The 23,352-nt window shown below is 49.1% G+C and overlaps 1 protein-coding gene across 7 annotated transcripts in view; it reads left to right on the top strand.

Annotated features, from left to right (window-relative positions):
* The window catches only part of HMOX2 (heme oxygenase 2), a 40,110-nt gene extending 17,585 nt beyond the window's left edge, over nt 1-22,525 (top strand). For 3 of the 7 annotated variants that reach the window (XM_051836135.2, NM_001082747.1, XM_070063738.1), the window contains 5 exon segments: nt 16,783-16,892; nt 20,185-20,302; nt 20,711-21,202; nt 22,047-22,173; nt 22,261-22,525. In XM_051836135.2, the coding sequence (XP_051692095.2) occupies nt 16,819-16,892; nt 20,185-20,302; nt 20,711-21,202; nt 22,047-22,173; nt 22,261-22,388 (939 nt within the window). In that variant the 5' untranslated portion in view covers nt 16,783-16,818 and the 3' untranslated portion in view covers nt 22,389-22,525. 7 annotated transcript variants of the gene reach the window in all.
* The last annotated feature ends 827 nt before the right edge of the window (nt 22,526-23,352 follow it).

Here is a 23,352-nt window from a genome sequence, read left to right as displayed (position 1 = left end):
GATTACAATGGCTTTCCCCCCCCATAACTTTCCTCCCACTCACATCCCTCCCATCTCCCGCTTCCTCTCCCATTCCATTCACATCAAGATTCATTTTCAATTATCTATATACAGGAGATCGATTTAGTATATATTAAGTAAAGATTTCATCAGTTTGCACCCACACAGAAACACAAAGTGTAAAATACTATTTCAGTACTAGTTATAGCATTACTTCACATTGGACAACACATTAAGGACAGATCCCACATGAGGAGTAAGTACACAGTGACTCCTGTTGTTGACTTAACAAATTGACACTCTTGTTTATGGTGTCAGTAATCACCCTAGGCTCTAGTCATGAGTTGCCAAGGCTGTGGAAGTCTTTGAGTTCACCGACTTTGATCTTATTCAGACAGGGTCATAGTCAAAGTGGAAGTTCTCTCCTCCCTTCAGAGAAAGGTACCTCCTTCTTTGATGGCCCCGTTCTTTCCACTGGGATCTCACTCGCAGAAGATCTTTTCTTTTTTAATTAATTAATTTATTTGAAAGAGTAACAGAGAGAAATCTCCCATCTGCTGGTTCACTCCCTAAATGGCTTCAATAATCAGCCCTGGGCCAGGCCGAAGCCAGTAGCCAGGAATCTTTTCGGGTACCCCATGTGGGTGCAACAGCCCAGGGACTTGGGCCATCTTCTGCTAGTTTCCCAGGCAGAATAGCAGGGAGCTGAATCAGTGGAGCAGCAAGGACTCTAGCCAATGCCCATATGGGATGTCAGCTCTGCAAGTGGAGGCTTACCTTGCGCCACAGTACCGGCCCAAGAGACAGAGCTTTTCATCCACTGGTTCACTCTCCAAATGGCTGCAACAGCCATGGCGGAGCCAAGCTGAAGCCAGGAGCCAGGGACTCCATCCTGGTCTCCCATGTAGGTGGCAGGGATCTAAGCACTTGAGCCCATCACCTGCTGTCTCCCAGGATGCATTAGCGGGAAGGTGGATTGAAAGCAAAGTAGCCAGGACTTGAACCATCACTGATTATGGAACGCAGGCTTCCCAAGTGTGGCTCATCTGACAAGACCATAACACCTGTCCTTAAGTTTACATTTAAGTGACATTTTCTATATGATGTTATAGTTCTGTAACTCCCCATTAGTTCTTATACCTACCTTAGAGAATTGGTAGTACTGTCTTTTACAGATGAAAAGGGACTGAGAAATTAAGTAGCTGACCCAAGACCATCCAGCTGATACACTGGCAGAACCAGGGTTTGCTCTAAGCTGTGCCTGCCTGGTGCCTGCACCTTAACTACTTACATGTGCTGCCCCTTGGTCTCTGTGTGGCCAAGATTCTCCCTGGCTGCCTTTAGCTTAGTTTACATTTGTGGGTACTGAACCACAGGTCAGCAGTATGTTTCACCAGGTTCTTGTATGTCGTATCAGCAGGTTAAGAATTGTGCTGTGCAAAAAGTACTTCTGTGCATTTGCTGGCTACCAGACTTACTGGATCTGTCTTCTAGAAACTTTAAGGGGGGCCAGTGTTGGTGCCGTGGGGTAAGCCGCCCCCTGCAGAGCCAGCATCCCATGTAGATGCTGATTGGAATTCCAGCCGGTCCACTTCTTCTTCTTCTTTTTTTTTTTTTTTTTTTTTTTTTGACAGGCTGAGTGGACAGTGAGAGAGAGAGACAGAGAGAGAAAGGTCTTCCTTTGCCGTTGGTTCACCCTCCAATGGCCGCCACGGCTGGCGCGCTGTGGCCGGCACACTGTGCTGATCCGAAGGCAGGAACCAGGTACTTCTCCTGGTCTCCCATGGGGTGCAGGGCCCAAGCACTTGGGCCATCCTCCACTGCACTCCCTGGCCACAGCAGAGAGCTGGCCTGGAAGAGGGGCAACCGGGACAGAACCCGGTGTGCCGGTGCCACATGGCGGAGGATTAGCCTATTGAGCCGTGGCGCCGGCCCCAGCTGGTCCACTTCTAGTCCAGCTCTTTGCTAATGTATTTGGGAAAGCAGTGGAAGATGGTCCAAGTCCTTGGGCCCCTACACCTGTTTGGGAGACCCAGAAGAAGCTCCTGGCTTCTGGCTGTGGCCTGTCCGAGCCGCGGCTGTTGCGGCTATTTGAGGAGTGAACCAGCGGATGGAAGACTCTATTTCTCTCTCTCTCTCTCTTTGTTCCCCCAACCCCCACCTCTGTTTCTAACTTTGCCATACAAATAAATAAAATCTTCAGATAAGAACAAAAAACCTCTCAGGATGTAGGGATTCAGTCCTCATGTCATAGGGTGTATACTAAAATACAAAACACTTAGATCTGTATCTAAATTAATAGTCACATAGGCATTTATATGGATACTGAGTTAGCACCAGGTGACTTGTGAAGAGAAAGCGTTGTCCTGGGAATTTCATATGGTGAGGAAAGGAAAGAGCATGGCTGTGGAAATGTCACACTTAGGCACCTGGCTCCTGCCTTCAGATCAGCACAGTGCGCCGGCCGCGGCAGCCATTGGAGGGTGAACCAACGGCAAAAGGAAGACCTTTCTCTCTGTCTCTCTCTCTCACTGTCCACTCAGCCTGTCAAAAATAAAAAAAAAGTAGAGTTGAGACTTGAGCCCAGGCACTTTGATTTGGGATGCAGGCATTCAGGCATTCAGGCATTCCAAGAGGCATCTGAACCTCTGTGCCAAGTCCCTGCCCCAGAGTTTATGAAAAAGTTTATGTTACCATATCTCCTATCCATCACACTAAGGCAGAATATTTCTAAGGCAGAATACATTTTCAGTAGACAGAAAGATAGGTCTTTATAGATTTTAAATACTCAACACATGATGGACATACTTCCAGGTTCTTGAGATCAGATACTGTATTTCTCTGTAGTTAACCATGACGATGGGTGCTATAGAGATGTGCTGACCCTATTGTGACCTCCCTTTGGTATAGAGAAGCCCTGAAGCCCCTGGCTTCATTGTCCACCAAGGCCTGGCAGGTCTGGCTACCTTTCCAGGCAACAAATTGTGGGGCATATGATCTGACCCTTTGGCTCCAGCTTTGGTCCCTGTTAGCAGAGGTACACCTCACCAGGGAACAGTCTTCTTGGGCTGTTATATAATCTGAGCAAGCCAAGGTGAGTGTTGTGGGGACAGGCAGCAGCAACTCTTGAATCTTTACTTGGAGCCTGAGCATGCGCCTGTTAGGAATGATGGGATCACACCTGCCGTGGGTTAACCTTTACACACTCACAGGTAAATGCAGTGTGGGACAGGTGCCTCGGTAGCCCGCAGTTGCGGTTTCCATGTGGTCTGTGGTAAACTGCAGAATTCAGTCAGGGCGTCTGTGCACTCAGCTGTGAGACCTTTTTATCCCCTAAGGCATCCCCACCCTCGTGTTCCTTAGGGGATTAGAAAGGCTTCACCCCTCTGAGAACTGTGCCTCTCAGATAAGGTGAGGTGGCTTCAGGGAACAGGGAAGGAGTCTTGTGTTTTTTTCATTTGTAGTAGGAAGACTTTTTTTTTTAAGATTTATTTATTTATTTGAAAGGCAGAATTAGAAAGAAACAGAGATAGAGGTCTTCCATCTGCTGGTTTGCTCCCCAGATGGCCGCAATGGCAGGAGGTGGGCCAGTCTGAAGCCATGAGCCAGAAACTTCCTTCTGGTCTCCCATGCGGGTGCAGGGGCCCAAGGACTTGGGCCGTCTTCCACTGCTTTCCCAGGCCACAGCAGAGAGCTGGATTGCAAGTAGAGCAGCCTGGAATTGAACTGTTGTCCATATAGGATGCTGGTATTGCAGGCAGTGGCTATGCCACAGGGCTGGCCCCAGGAAGACTTTTTTTTTTTTTTTAAAGGTTTATGTATTTATTTGAAAGAGTTACGCAGAGAGAAGGAGAGTCAGAGAGAGAGAGGATAGAGAGGAGAGAGGAGAAAGAGGTCTTCCATCTACTAGTTCACTCCCCAATTGGCCACAACAGCTAGAGCTGTGCTGATCCAAAGCCAGAAGCCAGAAGCTTCTTCCTGGTGTCCCATGCGGGTGCAGGGGCCCAAGTACTCGGGCCTTTTTCTACTGCTTTCCCAGGCCATAGCGGAGAGCTGGATTGGAAATGGAGCAGCCGAGACTTGAACCTGCACGCATGTGGGATGTTGGCACTGCAGGCGGCGGCTTTACCCACAATGCCACATTGCCCGCCCCAAGGAAGACTCTTTATTTTGCACCAGCAGTGGTTGATTGGAGGCCTGGTCTCTGAGCTCTTTTCAGTGTTTCAGATTTCCTCCCTGGTGTCTGCTTTGACCACTTGTCAAAGTATATTTGAATGAGCTAGAGATGAACTTGCCCGCCCTCCCCAGTGAAAAAGCCTGCCAGAAGTCTTGGACTTCTGAGCCAGTGAAGTTTTTTAGGTTGCTAAGAGGCTGGTGGCTTTAGAGCACTTTGATCAGGAAGTTAGTAGTCATCTGTTTAGTGATGTGTGGAACTGAATCCTCAAGTGATTGAAATTGAAGGGAGGTGGCTTGTGTCTAAGATTTCCTAAGGAGTGGCAGTGCCAGAGGTGTGTGTGTGTGTGTGTGTGTGTGTGTGTGTTTCTTTCTTTTTTTTTTCAAGAGAGAAGGAAAGACACATATCTTCCATCTGTTGGTTCACTTCTCAAATGGCTGCAACAGCTGGGGCTGGGCTGGTCGAAGCCAAGGCCAGGAGCTTCGTCCAGGTCTTCCACATGGGTTCAGGGTCCTAAGTTCTTGGGCCATCCTTCACTGCTTTCCCAGGCTGTTAGCAGGGAGCTGGATCAGAAGTTAAGCAACTGGGACTGGAACCAGTGCCCATATGGGACGCTGGTGTTGCAGGCAGCAGATTAACCTACTGTGCTACAACGCTGGCCCCACTGCCAGAGATTAGAGGAGGCCATAGGCTGTTTATTGTGTGTACTCAGAACATGTCTGACCTATGTTTATCCAGTGATGTGATTTCCTCGGGGTGTTATGAGACCTCTGCTATCAGGCGCCTTCCTGATTCAGCACTGTTGCTCTCAACAGCTTGCTCAGCCGGCATCTGGTGGCACCTGATGAGTGTGTGGTATTTTAGCTGGTGGTGGTCACATGTCTCACCTTAGCAAAACAGATGTTTCCATTTCCTGACACTGCCTGAGAATGAGGTTTGAGTCAGAAGTTCTTTAGCGTGACCTGTGTAGAATTATTTGTGAATTTGCTGGATTTCACATTCTGCTTCCTCACTGATTGTTTCAGAATCACCCAGCTGCTCATTTGTGCCAGGAACTTCTTAGTAGGTCAACATTTGAGGCAGAATTCCATTTCTTTTTTTTTTTTTTAATATTTATTCATTTATTTGAAAGTCAGAGTTAGAAGGAGAGGCAGAGAGAGAGAGAAGTCTTCCATCACTGGTTCACTTCCCAGTTGGCTGCAACGGCCAGAGCTGTGCCAATCCGAAGCCAGGAGCCGAGAGCTTCTGGGTCTCCCATGCTGCCACAGTGGACCAAGGACTTGGGCCATCTTCTACTGCTTTCTCAGGCTATAGCAGAGAGCTGGGTCAGAAATGGAGCAGCCAGGACTCAAACCAGCGCCCATATGGGATGCCGGCACTGCAGGCGGCGGCTTTAGCCACTATGCCACCGCATTACATTTCACGCACTTTAAAGATCCTTCACTCCTCACAGCACACTTGAGAAGATCAAGCAGAGTTTTATTTCTCTTGTTTTATGGCTGAGAGAAACTCAACTTTCAGGAGATTATGAGTTACCCACTGCCATGTGCTACTGAGTATTAGATTCTGGATGTCAGACCCAGCTCTTTGTAGACCTAAAGACCTTGCCCGTCATGCACAGCCAAGCTGCCTTTCTGTTCTCAAAGGTGGGCTGACTTTCTAGCACTCATGAGCAGTAAATGGGAGCTCAGAGTGGTTCTTGTAAACTGGCAATTCCACCGTGCTTGTCCCTACCAACAAGACATCTGAGGCTCCCTGAGGTCCCAGGGCAAGGCAGGAGCAGCCAGGAGTCTGTTTGCTAAAGCAGGAAACGTCACGTCTCCTCTGCATATCCATTTGCTTAATGGGATACGAAACTGGCCCTTGGTTATGTGGTTTACCTTTTTAATTATTATTATTATTATTATTATTGACAGGCAGAGTGGACAGTGAGAGAGAGAGACAGAGAGAAAGGTCTTCCTTTTACCGTTGGTTCACCCTCCAATGGCCGCTGCAGCCGGCGCACTGCAACAGGCACACCGCGCTGACCTGAAGCCAGGAGCCAGGTGCTTCTCCTGGTCTCCCATGGGGTGCAGGGCCCAAGCACTTGGGCCATCCTCCACTGCACTCCTGGGCCACAGCAGAGAGCTGGCCTGGAAGAGGGGCAACCGGGACAGAATCCGGTGCCCGCGGATTAGCCTAGAGAGCCGTAGCACCAGCCAGTGGTTTAGCACCGGCCAGTGGTAAGAACGGGTTCATCTGCATGTGTAGGGAGTGATTGAGGTCTAATTGTTTTAGGGGAAATACCCACATTTGGACTTTGAACGGTGTGAAAGCAGTAGTGGGGGACAAAGAGAAGACATGCATCTTCAGGCTGCGTTCAGGAGCAGGGCTTCTGCCCTTTGTCAGACTTCCTGATAGTGTCTAAAATGCTCATCCATAGTGTCTAATGAATGCTGTCTCCTGTGGTTGCCAGTGATGCAGAATGAGCTCTGGATTCAGTCTCAGTTTCTTTTGTAACACTCATATAACTTTTAATTTCTTTTAAAAAATATTTATTTGAAAGTCATAGTTAAAGATGGAGAGACAGGGAGAGAGCATCTTTGATTTCCTGGTTCACCCCCACCCCACCCCCGCCCCCGTGGTCAAAATGGCCAGCTCTGGGCCAGGGTGAAGCCAGGAGCCAGAAGCTTCTTCCGTGTCTCTCATGTGGGTGCAGGGGCCCAAGAACTTGGGCCATCCTCCCCTGCTTTTCCCATGCAGGGAGGTGGAACAGAAGTAGAGCAGGGGCCCGCGCTGTGGCTCAGTAGGTTAATCTTCCACCTCGGCTCTGGCATCCCATATAGGCACTGATTCTAGTCCCGGCTGCTCCTCTTCCCATCCAGCGCTCTGCTATGGCCTGGGAAAGCAGTAGAAGATGGCCCAAGTCCTTGGGCCCCTGCACCCATGTGGGAGACCTGGAAGAAGCTCCTGGCTCATGGCTTTGGATTGGCGCAGCTCTGGCTGTTGTGGCCATTTGGAGAGTGAACCAGCAGATGGAAGACCTTTCTCTCTGTCTCTGCCTCTCACTGTCTGTAACTCTACCTCTCAAATAAATAAATCTTAAAAAAAAAAAAAAAAAAAAAAAAAAAAAAAGCAGCTGGGATGCTAACATTACTGGTGGCAGTTTTACCCACTATGCCAGAATGCTGGCCCCATTAAAGTTTCTAATAAAGTAGTTTCGCAGTCATTATTTTATGTTCCCAGAGTTTTGTGGTATTGGATGCTGAGCAGTTGTTCCTTTTTTTTTTTTTTTTTTAAGTTTTATTTGTATTATTTTATTTGAAAGACAGAGTTACACACTGAGAGGAGAGACACAGAGAACGCTTCCATCCTCTGGTTCACTCCCCAGATGGCCACAATGGCCAGAGCTGGGCCAGGCCGAAGCCAGGAGCCAGGAGCTTTTTCTTGGTCTCCCACGTGGGTGGCAGGGGCCCAAGCGCTTGGGCCATCTTTTTTTTTTTTTTTTTTTCATTTTTCTTTTTCTTTTGGGCCAGGCACATTATCAGGGAATTGGATTGGAAGGACATGAAGCAGTGCGCATACAGGATGCCAGCACCACAGGTGGAGGCTTAGCCTACTATGCCACAGTGCCAGCCCCCAGAACCCGTTTTTTTTCTGAATGGTGAAAAGCCTTTGGAGCTGTGTAGAGAGAAGAAATAGATCGTGGAATTCAGGAGAGGAAGAGTTTGAGGTTCTTGTATTATTTATTGTAAATAAATATTTAAAGAAATTTTTTCTTTTCTTTTTTAAAGATCTGTTTTCATTTACTTGAAAGGCAGAGTAAGAGAGAGAGAGACACAGAGCTCTTCCACTGGTGGGTGCAGGGGCCCAAGCACTTGGGCCGTCATCTGCTGCTTTTCCAGGAACATCGGGGATCTAGATTGGAAGTGAAACAGTTGGAACCTAGACCAGTGTTCCAATATGAGGTGCTGGTGTTGCAGGGAGTGGCTGAACCCGCTGCACCATAATGCAGCCCCAAGAGATAATACATAATTTTCTAACTATGGCCGTCCTGAATATCAGTCCAGGTGTGGTTAAGGTGAAATCATAGACAGAGATGTATATATTGAAAGGTATAGGGCAGGCACTGCGGCAAGTAGTAAAGCCGCCTCCTGTAGTGGCGGCATCCCTTATGCATGCTTGTTCCTGTCCTGGGTGCTACACTTCTTCTTTTTGTGCCCCCCTCTCCCCCAAGATTTGTATTATTTTATTTGAAAGGCAGAGTTAGAGAGAAAGGGGTTTAGGGTAGAGAGGACGTTTTTTATCTGCTGGTTCACTCCCCAAATGGCTGCCGTGGTTGGAGTTGGACCAGGCTGAAGCCAGGAGCTTCTTTTGGTCTCCCATGTGGGTACAGGGCCCAAGTACTTGGGCCTTTCTCATCTGCTTTCCCAGGTACATCAGCAGGGAGCTGGATCGAAAGTGGAGCAGGGGATGGGTTGTTGGTGCTGCAGGCGCTTCAGGTGACAGCTTAACCCTTTATGCAACATTGCCGGCCCCTGCTGCACTTTTGGTCCAGCTCCTAGCTCATGGTCTGGGAAAAGCAGCAGAAGATGGCCCAAGTATTTGGGTCCATGCCACCTACATGAGAGACCCAAAAGAAGTTCCTGGTTTCAGCCTGGTCCAGCCCTGGCCTTTGCAGCTAGTTGAGATGTAAACCAGGAAATTGAAGATGTCTCTATTTCTTGGTGTAACTCTGACTTTCAAATAAATAAATAAATCTTCAGCAGAAAAACACAGCTGATCAGGTGAGCAAGTGGGAATACAGGCCAGTAGAGTAGATTTTATAAAGAGGGTGGCAGTTTCCTGGAGATAGTAGAGAGAGACTTCTCTGCAGTTTGTAATAGCACAGGGCTCGGGGACTTCCTGTTGACTAGTTAATGCCTGAGGGATCTCACTGGGTTTGCTTCCTCCAGTTCTTTGATCCCCTTCCCTTTCCCATCTTTCATTCTTCCATCCCGTTTTCTTTCCAAGAAAAATGAATCACTTTATATAAAAGAAGCGGCCAGTTGGCTAAGCCAACAACACTGAGTCTGTGTAGCTCTCTAGATTCCCTTCTTTGTCACTATAGGTACGTACGGTACTTTTGCACTAGTTGTAGTGTTTAACACAGCTTATTGGCTATGTTGGCTATAACAGGATTGCATTGTGTGTGTGTGTGTGTGTGTGTGTGTTTTAAAGATTTATTTATTTATTTGAAAGTCAGAGTTACACAGACAGAAGGAGAGGCAGAGAGAGAGAGGTCTTCCATCCATTGGTTCACTCCCCAAATGGCTGCAGTGTGCCAATCCAAAGCCAGGAGCTTCCTCTAGGTCTCCCATGCGGATGCAGGGCTTTGGACCATCTTCTACTGCCTTCCCAGACCATAGCAGAGAGCTAGATTGGAAGTGGAGCAGTGGGGTCTTGAACTGGTGCCCATATGGGATGCTGGCACTGCAGGCGGTGGCCACAGCGCCATTACACCACAGCACCGGCCTCCAGGATTGCATCGTGTACTGTTGTTTGAACAGTCCTATGCTCTGTTGTTAGGCTGTGTGATTTTTTTTTTTTTCTTTTCAAGATTTCTTTATTTCATTTGAAAGAATAACAGGGGGAGAGTGTGAGTGCAAGAATGCTTCCATCTGCTGACTCACTCCCCAGGTGCCAGCAGCAGCCAGGGCTAGACAAGGCGGAAAGCAGGAGCCGGGGACTTCATCTGGGTTTCCTGTGTGGGTGGCAGGTGCTGCTGCCTCCCCTTCCCACTAACAGAGAAGCTTATGGGAAGCTCGGAGAAGCTGGGACTAGAACTGGCACTCAGATATGGGTGTCCCAGGAGGCAGTTTGTCCCACTACACCCTAATGCCCACCCTGTAATTTTTATTCTATCATCATAATATGGGCATTTATTATTTTGGTACAGATGACTTAATGTTTCTTAAAGTATATTTCCTATGTTGGTATCTTTGAGAATTTTTATTTTGTTTTTGGTGGTGGGGGGAAGCTTCTTGCTGATCTGAGAGGTTGAAGTCTAGAAAAGCTTTATGTTTGATTTGACCCCCAATTTTCTAGGGATGCTACTGGATCCTGCAAAAAAATAAAAAAAAGGGCTCAAGTGTAAAGATCAGCCAGACTGTTTGAATATGTAGCTTTTCAGTGAATGAGAAGAATTCTGTTTCTACCATTGCAAGGTAGCCTGAGTGCCACAGCTACTACCTAGCCACTCCCTTGAAAAGTGGTGCTAGGCCACAGGAGTAGGCATGGCCACCTCCCCTAGCACCCCCTGTGTGGGGTCACTGTGCTCACGGAGCCTTTCTGGAGCATTTGTCCGCCACTCTGTTCAGATGGTAATTCCAGCTCACCTTGAGGACCCAGTGTTCTTGCTGCGTAGAGTGGAATAACCATGATCTTTGCTTTGTGGGTAAATCATGTTTGAGTATAGAACTGTCAAAGTAGTGGACAGCAGATTACTTTCTGCTTTTATTTATTTATTTATTTTTACTGCACATTATTAGTAGTATGCATGAGACCTTTTCCTTCCTCCCTTTTTCCTTTGGGTGTTTTTTACTCAACAAGTATTTATTGAGGACTTGATGTTTTCTGTGTCCTCGGGCTATACCAGTGGAAAACACAGCTGTGGCCTTCCCCCTGGGACCAGAGTTCTGGCACCTTTGGCGGAGGACAGAATTAGGGGCTGGCAGGAAGGAGCAAGGTTGAAGGCAGGAGTGTTTGTGCTGCTAAGAAAATGAAAATGCTGAGGTGCAGCCCCAGGAGAGCCAGCCTTCCTTTTCCTTCTGTATTTTTAAGGGAAGCTGAAGGCCTTGTTGCTTAAGCAACACTACATTCTCCCAGAGCTAGTTCTCCCAGAGTTACTATTGAAAAGAAAAAAAGCTGCCGATCAGATTGAATCAGTGCACAGTCACTCCTATGGGGCATGACAGGTGCAGTGACTGGACACTTACCTAAGCTACTGTGATCTGTGCAGCTGACCACTCCTGTCCTGTCTTTGCCTCACTTCACCTGTAAGCATCATGGGGCCTGCAGTCCTTGGTTCCTGGAGCATGTCCTTAAAGTGGCCATATGTCTATCAACTCTTCAGAGGCTCCGGGACCTTTTATCACACTCCTCCCTCCTCGGGGCAGTGCTCCCATGCCAGCACATGCTTCTCTGCTGCCAGGATACTGAGTGGGTAGAGACAGTTCTGAGCGCTCTGATCTCCAGGAGTGCGCAGCACCGCTGTTCCTAAAAGTCTGTAAAGCAAGGTGCACGTAGACAAGCCCTTGAAAGGTCCGTGTTGGTGGGACTCATTCCACAGCTGTCAGGGCGTACTTCAGCCCTTTGGAAGGACACAGAACTTTGTGTCCTTATGGGCAACCTTATGCCATCTCTGAACTGTCCCACTTCTGGCTTTGTTCTTTTTTTTTTTTTTTTTTTTTTTTTTTGAGAGGTAGAGTTACAGACAGAGGGAGAGACACAGAGAGAGGTTTTCCATCTGCTGGTCATTCCCCAAATGGCTGCAACAGCCAGAGCTGAGCTGATCTGAAGCCAGGAGCCAGGAGCTTCCTCTGGGTCTCCCACGTGGGGATAGGGACTCAAGGCCACTTGGGCCATCTTCCACGGCTTTCCCAGGCCATAGCGGAGAGCTGGATCAGAAGAAGAGCTGCCAGGACATGAACTGGTGCCCGTATGAGGTGCTGGCATTGCAGGTGAAGGCTTTACCTGCTACGTGGTAGCACCAGCCCCGATAGCTGAGTTTTAAAATGAGAAATCAGGCCGGCGCCGCGGCTCACTAGGCTAATCCTCCGCCTAGCGGCGCCGGCACACCGGGTTCTAGTCCCGGTCGGGGCGCCGAATTCTGTCCCGGTTGCCCTTCTTCCAGGCCAGCCCTCTGCTGTGGCCAGGGAGTGCAGTGGAGGATGGCCCAGGTGCTTGGGCCCTGCACCCCATGGGAGACCAGGAAAAGCACCTGGCTCCTGGCTCCTGCCATCGGATCAGCGCGGTGCGCCGGCCGCAGCGCGCCAGCTGCGGCGGCCATTGGAGGGTGAACCAGCGGCAAAAGGAAGACCTTTCTCTCTGTCTCTCTCTCTCACTGTCCACTCTGCCTGTCCAAAAAAAAAAAAAAAAAAAGTTAAAATGAGAAATCAGAGGCAGGCGTTGGGGTGCAGTGGATTCAGCCATCACTTGAGCTGCCCACATCCCACACTTTGTTCATTATTGATCCCTTGATCTTGAGGCCCTCTCCCTCCGCTCCCGTCCTGAGTCCCATCTGTGGTTGGGTTCATCCAGGAAGCCTCTCTTCTCATCTCTCTCCATGTGACAACTGCCCCCTTCACATTTCTGGACTGTGTTGAGCACCATATAGTTCTTTGTGTGATTGTATGATTTGGAGTCAAGGGAAGGTTTTATTTCCTATATATTTTCTTGTTTATTATCTGAGTGTTCTTAGACATCACTAAGTTTCAGTCAGAATACAAGAACAGGGGCCGGCGTTGTTGGCTCATTGGCTTAAGCCACAGCATGTATCACCTGCATCCTCTACTGGAGTGCTGGTTCGAGTCCTGCCTGCCCTGCTTCCAGTCCAACTCCCTGCTAACAGGCATGGGAAAGTAGTAGAGGATGGTCTAAATATGTGGGCCTCTGCATTCACATGGGAGACCCAGAGGAATTTTGGGCTCCTGGCTTTAGCCTGGACCAGTTCCAGCTGTTGTGGCTATTTGGGGAATGAATCAACAGATGGAAGACCTCTTTGTCATTTTTTGTTTGTTTGTTTGTTTTTGAAAGGCGGAGTTACAGAGCAATTGAGCTTGAGATCTTCCATCTGCTGGTTCACTCCCCACATGGCCACAACAATTGGACAGAGCTGGGCTGATTAGAAGCCGGGCCAATCCAAAGCCAGGAGCTAGGAGCTTCTTCCAGGTCTCCCATGTGAGTGCAGGGGCCTAAGTACTAATGTGCCTGCTTTCCCAGGCATATCGGCAAGGAGCTGGATTGGAAGTGGAGCAGCCAGGACTCTAACTGGTGCCAATATGGGATGCCAGTGGCGCAGGCGGCAGCTTTACCCACTATGCCATGGTGCTGGTCCAGTCTGTCTTTCAAATAAATCTTGTTTAAAAAATATGCAAGTACAGAGTTGGTCATTCAGCCTAGCAGTTAAGATGCCAGTTAAAACACCTGAATTTCACGTCAGTGTCTGGGTTTGATTTTTATGGCATACTCACCAGATAGTAGGCATTGTACTCTCCATGTTCTCATTTAACTTCCTGTAATTAATCCCATCGTGTAGATGCTGAAACTAAAGATGAGAGAAGGTTCAGAAAGATTGTGTTGAGCAAACTGAATGTTGTTATGTCCCAAAAGATAGGAAGTATAACTAGGTACTAGAAGAAACCCAAGAAGAACATGTACTGGTGTGTTACCAGTGAGGTGAGTCTCTGTGACTTTCAGGGACTGTTTCTTACACTTTTCTCCCCTTTGCACCTGCTCCTGGGTAGAGCATGTAGAAAATGCCTGGTAAATGCAGGTTGAGGTAGAGAATTAAGTTCTCTCCTTGATCCAACTTGGTTGGATAGGCCCCAGTGTTGGTAGTTCTGTCTTTGGGTGTTATTAGTTCCTGGTGCTTCTGTAACACTGTTCATCTGGAGAGTTCCCCAGATGCCCTCACACTGTCAGAGTAGAAGCGTCTTGGGATGGAGGATGAGCTTGTTGTGCTGTGGGCTGTAGTTCCCTGGCTGACGAGGTCTCAGCCCTGCAACAGGCAGTGGGAGTTGCCCAGCAGAGCCCTGAGCAGGCTGGAGACAGTCTGCTTGTTTGGCGACTCACTTGCAGCTGACACAGCCTTGCCATGCCCTTGTGAACGGCTGTCAAGTGGATCTGCTCAGAGCAGCGTGGCACACCCCAGCTTCAGTGCCTCCTGTTCTGGGTCCTCTGTCCAGGCTGACAGGACCAGCTGCCCTCAAGGCACTTGTGCTGATGTAGGAACTCTGCAGGTATGTTGTGTTTTATTGAATCCTTTTATTATTAGATGGTTTTATTTAATCACTTTATTTGAAAGGCAGAGAGATCTTCCATCCACTGGTTCATTCCCCAAATACCTGCAATGACTAGGGACGGGCCTGGTGAAACAGGTTGAGCCTGGAACTGCATCCAGGGCTCTCACAGAGGTGGCAGGGAATCCAGGTACTTGGGCCAGCATCAGCTGCCTCCCTGGATGTGAATTAGCAGGAAGCTGGAATTGGAAGTGGAGCCAGTTTTCAAACTCAGGCACTCTGATGTGACTTGGAGGCATTCTAAGCATTGTCATTCATTCATTCATTCATTTATTTATTTATTTAAAAGGCAGAGTTATAGAGAGGCAGAGAGGAAGAGATAGGTAGGTAGGTAGGTAGGTAGATAGATAGATAGATAGATATGGGTCTTCCATCCACTGGTTTACTCCCTAAATGGCCAGAGATGCGTCCGTCCTAAGCCAGAAGTCAGGAGCTTCTTCCGTGTCTCCCACTTGGGTGCAGGGGCCCAAGGACTTGGGCTATAGCAGAGAGCTGGATCAGAAATGGAGCAGTCAGGACTCGAACCGGCACCCATAAGAGAGCTGGATCAGAAATGGAGCAGTCAGGACTCGAACCGGCACCCATAGGAGAGCTGGATCAGAAATGGAGCAGTCAGGACTCGAACCGGCACCCATAGGGATGCCAGCACTGCAGACAACAGCTTTGCCCACTGTGCCACAGTGCCGGCCCCATATTATTTATTTTTAAAGATTTATTTATTAATTTGAAAGATTTACAGAGTGAGGGAGAGACAGAGATATCTTCCACCCACGGGTTTACTCCCCAAGTGTCTACAATGGCCAGGGCAGAGCCACACTGGAGCCAGGAGCTTCATCCCAGACTCCCATGTGGGTGGCAGAGGCCCAAGCACTTGGGCCATCTTCTCTTGCTTTCCCAAATGTGTTGACAGGGAGCTGAATTGGAAGTAGAGCAGCAGAGACTTGAATGACACCCACATGAGATGCTGGCCCTGCAGGCCACGGCTTTTACTTGCTATGCCACAGCGCTGGTCCCACCCAGCTTCTTTTTAAAAGCCTTTCTGATGCATTTTGATCGTTTCTCTGAGATGATGAACAACATGGGTGGTGATGAGGATGAGATTTGCCAGAAGTAGATGGAGCAATGATGATTCACAAGACAGCGATGATGGAAGAATGCCGGATCTGGAATAAGGAGTGTAGTCATCACCTGGAATTTGAGAAAGAAAGTGAATTCTCTGCAAAATTTCATAATTGAGAGAGTTCCTGAGTTGATAGCTCTAAAGGCGGATGCTGTATTTGCCTCCTTTAACCCATTTTTCAACCTATTTGTTTTTTTAAAAGGCTTCACTAAGGGTTGGTATTTCCATTGTAAGGGGCAGTTTTAAGTCAGCTAAGGCAATAACCTTATGCGTGAACATTTCCCAGACTTCATGAAGCTGTTGAGGTCCTAGATAATTGATACAGCAGTTGTGATAAATAAAGACATTTCACTTAAGTCTCCTTTACTTCTTCATAACATAGATACTGACATGATAGGAAGTGCTCAGCTGAGGGAAAGATAAGTAAATTTTAGGGTTTAGAACATGGAATCAAAAAAGGCTGAAACAAACTGGCTGACACCTTAAACTGATAACCAGCTATTCCTCTGGTGTATCCTTCAGGAGTGTTCCACTAAAGTTTATTTTTCAAAAAATTCACTTCACATTATTCTATGTAAGTGATCACTTGTCAGTGTTCCAGATGTATCTTAGCTAAAACTAGTGAATGCCCTAACTTAGATGGTTTTTGAAGCCTATACATTTGGTATATTGTTTGGCCCTTAAGCTTTTACATCTCTTAGCATAGAGGACGAAGAAAGCTTAAGAGTCTGTACATTTAGACCAGATTTGTATTTGCACTGTCAGTATGGCAAATGAGAGAAAAAATGTAATACACTATTGGAAATTTTTTTTTAATTTCTTTTTTTTTTTTTTTTTCTGGTTCAGCTTATACCAGGGCTGAAAACCTCAATTTATGTTCATGACAGTGGGGATTTTTTTTAAATGTCTGCATTCTTTCTAATAAACTGTTGGAAGACTTAAAAAAAAATGTTTTGGTGACTATTTTGATATAATTTCAAATGTACAGAAAAGAATTGAAAGATTAGTACAAAGAGCGCTTCTATACCTTTAACCCAGATTCACACCAGCATTTGGCTCCTCTGCTTTGTTGACTGACCGTGTCACCCTAGCACCTGCTTACACATGCCAGTCTTGTGAACCAGTGATGGTAAGATAGTGCACCCCTGTACTTCTGAACACCTGTTTATTTCCTCAGAACAAGGACATACTTTTATTTCTATAACCACTATACATTTATAAGAAAAAACAGCAAATGTCAATGTAATGCTCATTGTCTAATCTACCATCTGCATTCAGACTTTGTCCATATTCTGATGTGGTCTCAGTAGTGGCCGAGGTCTGTTGTAAAGAAAAGCACGGAGTGTCTGTGTTCCCTGGCTGTGCTGGCTCAGGAGAGCAGAACAGGCAGGTGTTTGGAGACGTGTCTGCTATGCATGATGGATCATCAGCTCTTTGTGTCTCAACAGGACAAAAGTGAGGGCAGCAAGAACCACTGGGCAACAATGTCAGCGGAAGTGGAGACCTCCGAGGGGGTAGACGAGCCGGAGGAAAAGAACTTTGGGGAAAATCACATCAGGTGAGCAGTGAGGGCTGGCTGCATCCCATCAGGTGGACCTAGCACTTGGTTTCATCTACTAGTGGCACCCGAGAGTGGTTATGGGTCAGGGCTTGTGGAACTTGGGATACTGGTGGGCTGTGCAGCGATCAAGCGCATACAGCCCCTTGGCTGGATGGCACTCTATTCATTTGTCCTGTTCCAATGTCTTCACCAGAGGCAGCACAGGTGCCAAGTGATAGAATTCGACAGTTGTCCCCCCCCCCCCCATCTATTCCCTTTCCTTTTTGAGACAGGTAGAGGAGACAGAGTTCCCAACTGCTGGCTCACTTTAAGTGCCCACAGTGGCAGGTACTGGGTCATGCTGAGGCTGGAAACCTGGAACTCAATCCAGGTCTCCTACATGGGTAGGGACACCCAGTTACTTGAGCCATTACTTGCTGCCCCCCAGGGTCTACACGTAGTAGTTAGAATGCCCACATCCCATATCTGAAATGCCTGGGTTTAAGCCCTGGGCCTGCTTCTGATTCCAGCTTTCTGCTGATGCAGACACGGTGAGGCAACAGATGGTGGCTCAAGTAGTTGGGTACCTACCAGCCAACTGCATTGAGTTCCCATCTGCTGGCTGGGAACCAGCAGATGGAGCTATCTCTGCCTCTCACATCAATAAAAATAGCTGTTCTTTCATCTGGGCTGAGAAAGGGTTATCAGTGGCAAAGCTGGCTCCATTCATGGCGCCTTCCACTGGTGTGAATGTGGAGGCAATTCTGACTGGGGGCCAGAGCCAATTCTCTTTGAGCCTCAGATTACTGGGGACTGTTCTGCATTGTTCTTAGTTTGTTGTAATAACCCTGTCATTGGCAAAGTTCTTTTTTAATACCTTGAAATAATTGTTGATAATTGCATGTGGGTGATATAAGCTCATCTAAAGCAGCCAGCAGAGGCTGGATTGTGACAGGGCTGAGTCTTCCTTGCTGTAACACATGGGTTTTGTGGACGTACACCTGCTCAGGTGCCACTCATGTGTTCTACCTTGTCCATCCTTCAGAAGCACAGCTTTAGCCTGATTTTTTTTTTTTTTTTTTTTTTTTTTTTTGGACAGGCTGAGTGGACAGTGTGAGAGAGAGAGAGAAAGGTCTTCCTTTTGCCGTTGGTTCATCCTCCAATGGCCGCCGCAGCCGGCGCACTGCGGCCGGCACACTGCGCTGATCCAATGGCAGGAGCCAGGTACTTATCCTGGTCTCCCATGGGGTGCAGGGCCCAAGCACTTGGGCCATCCTCCACTGCACTCCCAGGCCACAGCAGAGAGCTGGCCTGGAAGAGGGGCAACCAGGACAGAATCCGGCGCCCCTACTGGGACTAGAACCCGTTGTGCCAGCGCCACAAGGAGGAGGATTAGCCTAGTGAGCCGCGGCGCCGGCCGCCTGATATTTTTTCTACTCCAAAACATTTTTTTTAAAAAGAAACTAATTTAAATGTACATGATGTGACTTTGTTAAATACTATTTTTCTCTGATTCTAACTTCCTGATCTTAATTAACTTCATTTCTGTTGCCATGGAAACCAGCAATGCAGTTAATCAGATGCAAAGGTAGTGAGGTACACACAGAAGCATTCTATAAGTACAGAAACAACACTTACTTCCTGTGTGATTTTGTTCAGCAGCATACCCAAGGACTGTCCCAGCCTTCACAGTCAGTCCCCACCCCTCTTTTCTAAAAAAATTTATTTATTTGAAAGAGTTACAGAGAAGTCTTCCATCCACTGGTTCACTCCACACATGATCGCAACGGCCAGAGCAGAAACCAGGAGCCAGGAGCTTCTCCCAAGTCTCCCACACAGGTGCAGGGGTCCAAAGACTTGGGCCATCTTCTACTGCCTTCCCAGGCCAATAGCAGAAAGCTGGATCAGAAGTGGAGTAGCCGGGACTTGAACTGACACCCATATGGGATGCCTACAGTGCTGGTGCTTTAACCCGCTGCGTCACTGTGCCACAGTAGCAGCCCCCAATCACAGTCCTTTATGGCTGCAGCATCTGAGCCATTCCCAAAGGCCAGGCTATAGAAGCCAGGAACACTGATGGGAGTAGAGGTGGTTTCTTCAGCCACTAGGTGGCCACAGAGACAAAGCATGATTCAGTGTTTTGGTTTTTTAAAGACTTACTTATTTAAAGATTTATTTATTTATTTGAGTTACACAGAGAAGGAGAGGCAGAGAAAGGTCTTCCATTCACTTGTTCACTTCCCAGTTGGCTGCAATGGCCAGAGCTGTGCTGATCCAAAGCCAGGAGCCAGGAACTTTTTCTAGGTCTCCCGTGCAGGTGCAGGGGCCCATGGTCTTGGGCCATCCTCTACTGCTTTCCCAGGCCATGGGAGAGATCTGGATTGGAAGTGCAGCAGCTGGGACTTGAACCAGCGCCCATATGGGATGCTGGCTCTGTGGGTGGTAGCCTTACCTGCTATGCCACAGCACTGGCCCCAACTTATTTATTTGAAAGAGTTACAGAGAGAGGAGAGACAGATCTTCGGTCTGCTGGTTCACTCCCCAAATGGCTGCAATGGCCAGGGCTGGGACCAGGCCAAAGCCAGGAGCTTCATCCAGGTCTCCCACTTGGGTACAGGGGCCTAAGCACTGGGCCATCTTCTGCTGCTTTCCCAGGCCATTAGCAGGGAGTTGGGTCAGCAGTGGAGCAGCTGGATCTTGAACTGGCCCCCATGTAGGATGCTGGCATTGAATGTGGTGGCTTAAATTGCCATGCCACAACACCGGCCCCCCAGTGGTTCTTTTTTTTTTTTTTTTTTTTTTAAAGATAAATTTGAAAGGTAGAGTGGCAGGAGGTTGGGAAGAACAGATCTTCCGTCCATGGGGTCACAGCTCAGATGGTCACAGTGGGTGGGTTGGGCCAGGCTAAAGCCAGGAGCCTGGCTCTCCTTGTGGGTGATAAGGACTTAGCTGCTCCCCAGGTACACCAGCAGGAAGCTAGGTCCAAAGTGGGGTTGGGACTCAACCTAGCACTCCGATGTGGGATGTGGGTGTTCCAAGTGGTGGTTAACCTGCTGTGCCACAACACTTGCCCCAGTCGAGGTACATGTGCTTTGAGGAGCAGGCCAGTCATCGCATGTCCTTGGGACAGACTGTCTTGTCTGCTCACCCTGCACTCCCCGACAAGGCTGTGCTGCTGGTGCTGGAATGAAGTGTCTGAGCAGCAAGTGGCCACCTTGGGGACTGGCTGGTCTTTCCACCCAGAGTTAGGAAGGACTTACTCTTATTTTCTCTGTCACATACTCTCACCTGTATTCCCATCTCCCAACAGAATGGCTGATCTCTCTGAGCTCCTGAAGGAAGGGACCAAGGAAGCACATGACCGGGCAGAAAATACCAAGTTTGTCAAGGACTTCTTGAAAGGCAACATTAAGAAGGAGATATTTAAGGTTTGTGCTGTCAGTCACAGATGCGGGTGGGTTCCAGCCTCACAGGGTCAGGTTGGGGACTTTAGTCCCAAGGAATTGCTCTAAGGGAGCAACTGGGCCATTCTTCATGCTCCGTACTTTCTTGGCAGTAAGCTGTGCCTCTCCTCATGGCTTAAGTGGAATGACATAATGACATAAAGGAAACAAAAGCATCCATATCCCAAATAATTCATCATGTTTTTCCTGTGACACGAAAGCTTCCTGAGCATGTTAAATAATTCACTGTATTAAAACGAGTCAGGCTTGGGTCTTCAGGAGCTAGATGGTGCGTGTTGCCTGCTCCTTTGTAGCTGTTCAAACACGGTGAGTCTGGGCACTGCTGGCCAACCTGCAGCACATTCCAACAGTGTCTCTCCCTCCCCCCAATAGCTGGCCACCACCGCACTTTACTTCACATATTCAGCCTTGGAGGAAGAAATGGACCGCAATAAGGACCACCCAGCCTTTGCCCCCTTATACTTCCCCATGGAGCTGCACCGGAAGGAGGCACTGACCAAGGACATGGAGTACTTCTTTGGTGAGAACTGGGAGGAGCAGGTGCAGTGCTCTGAGGCTGCCCAGAAGTACGTAGAGCGGATCCACTACATAGGGCAGAATGAGCCAGAGCTGCTGGTGGCCCATGCGTACACCCGCTACATGGGGGACCTCTCAGGGGGCCAAGTGCTGAAGAAGGTGGCCCAGCGGGCACTGAAGCTCCCCAGCACAGGAGAAGGGACCCAGTTCTACCTGTTTGAGAACGTGGACAATGCCCAGCAGTTCAAGCAGTTCTACCGGGCCAGGATGAATGCTCTGGACCTGAACCTGAAGACCAAAGAGAGGATCGTGGAGGAGGCCAACAAGGCATTTGAATATAATATGCAGGTACTGGTGGGGGCCAGCTCTGGGTGCCCTGGCTGAAGAGGGAGGCTGGACACTGAACAAACCCAGAACTGCTGGGGCGAGATGTGCCATTAGGACAGATGAGCTGCAGTGGCGCAAAAGGCTAGGGAGCCAAGTCGGCCACCCAAAGGCACGAGCCCAGTATGTGTCTCCAGCCCGCTGTGGCAGATGGCTGTGGGCAGGGTTCTGGGAAGGGTGAGGCCCCCAGCCTGTGAAGGGGTCTAGGGCACTGGAGCTGTTCGCCTCCCTCTCAGCATCGCAGATACTGGTCTTGAGGAAGGGAGTTTCCTCCTTTTGACAAAATTGCTTGTTAATTTGAGGGAAGGGCAGAGTCACCACGGAGGGTAAGCACGGTTTATATGTAGCTTTTAGATGGAGTGAAGCCTAGAGAGGCCGACTGTCCCCTGTGCCCCCGGTCAGTCCTCAGGGACAAGGGAAGTGGCTGTGATGGGTGAAGTGCCAGGCTGACCAAAGACCCAGCGGCCCTCCGCTGTGGCCTCCCAGAACGCGTCTGCTGTCCTGCAGTCTCCTCCTCCTGCGGCCGAGGTTTTCAGTGTTTCCTACAAAACCACCAGCAGCTACAAGGGTGAAGCCGCAGCACCCTTTTTTTATGTTTGGCTCTTAGAGAAGGCTGGGCACGGGTCAGTGTCCGGGGAGGCCTGTGCTAGCAGCATGGGTGTGGTGGCCACACATGCCCAGAGCTTGTGCCTTGGAGGCGGCCACCGCTGCCCACCAGGGGGCTGCCCGCGGGCTAGCTGGTGCTCCTGAGCAAGCGCCCTCAGAACCGGGGAGAGTTCTGCTGACGGCTCGGTCTTCTGCTCCTCAGATATTCAGTGAACTGGACCAGGCTGGCTCTGCAGCGGCCAGTGAGACTGTGGAGGACAGGATCCCCGTGCACGACGGCAAAGGAGATGTGCGCAAATGCCCCTACTATGCTGCTGGGCAAGTCAACGGTAGGTCTGTGTCCTGAGCCCTCCGGCTGGGGTCGGGGCGTCAGTGGCCCCCCACTGACACTGTCTTCTGTTGGTGCTGCCACACAGGTGCCCTGGAGGGCAGCAGCTGCCCTTTCCGAGCAGCCATGGCTGTGCTGAGGAAGCCCAGCCTCCAGTTGGTCCTGGCCGCCGCTGTGGCCTTGGCTGCAGGACTCTTGGCCTGGTACTACATGTGAAGGACCTGTCACGCCACACTGGGGCCTCCTTCCAGGTGACCACTGGCCCATCTCCACCTCTGACTAAACTAACACCTCAGGTGACTTTTTTAAATGCTGGGATTAAAATAAGCAACCAATAAAAGCCAGTCGCTCGATTCTCTGCCTAATAGCATCCTCTCTGTGGACCCGATGCCGCACTGGAACTGGCCATCCCAGGGAGCAGCCAGCACTGTGTAGCAGGGCAGGCCTGCGCCGGCCTGGGCCAGTGAGCCTGGGTGTCCAAGCCAGCTCTGTGCTGGGGCCCCCACACCTGCAGGCCCTGGGCTGTTTCAGGCTGGCATCTCCCTCCTGGCAGGTGGCCAGTAAAGCCAGGCTCTGTGGAAGGAAGGGCAAGGCCTTGCCGAACCACGCTGCTCGACTTTTGGGCCTCATCTGGGGCCGTAGGGTGGGCAGAAGCCAAGCAGCATCCTCCTTCGCCTCTGAGGCCCCGGGAGCTCATCCCTGTCGAGCAGAACCCTTTGGAGAGGTGTGTCTGCAGCCTGCCCTCCCTAAGCCGTGTAAATGCTACATCACTCAATAAAGCGGACTCTGCAAGGCACAGGGTGGGCCAGGTGACCTCTGGCACCCACTGGCCCACAGGAAAGGAGAGTGAGGGTGTCTTGTATCCAGGCAGAAGCGGAGGCCTGCCTTCCTCATAATCCCACAGCCCCTTTCTATTCTCTCTCCTGTTCTCCATCCTTGCACCCCTCATTTCCAAAGGCAGCCACCCTGAGCACCTTTGTCACCCAGATCCTTACAGGTTGTATGGTCTTGTGTTTTCTAACTCAAATACTTCAGAGGTTTGCTACTAAAAGGGTACAAATTTATATTTAAATAACCCACCATCTAAAATAGAATTGTGAACTTAAAACATTTTATTAACAGTACTCTATTATCTGTAAAACTTTTATTCAAAAACAGGTTTCTGAAACTGCTGACTAAG

The sequence above is a fragment of the Oryctolagus cuniculus genome, chromosome 19 (genome assembly GCF_964237555.1).
Source record: "Oryctolagus cuniculus chromosome 19, mOryCun1.1, whole genome shotgun sequence".
NCBI classification, from domain to species: Eukaryota; Metazoa; Chordata; class Mammalia; order Lagomorpha; family Leporidae; genus Oryctolagus; species Oryctolagus cuniculus.
This window is presented reverse-complemented; position numbering and strand designations above follow the sequence as displayed.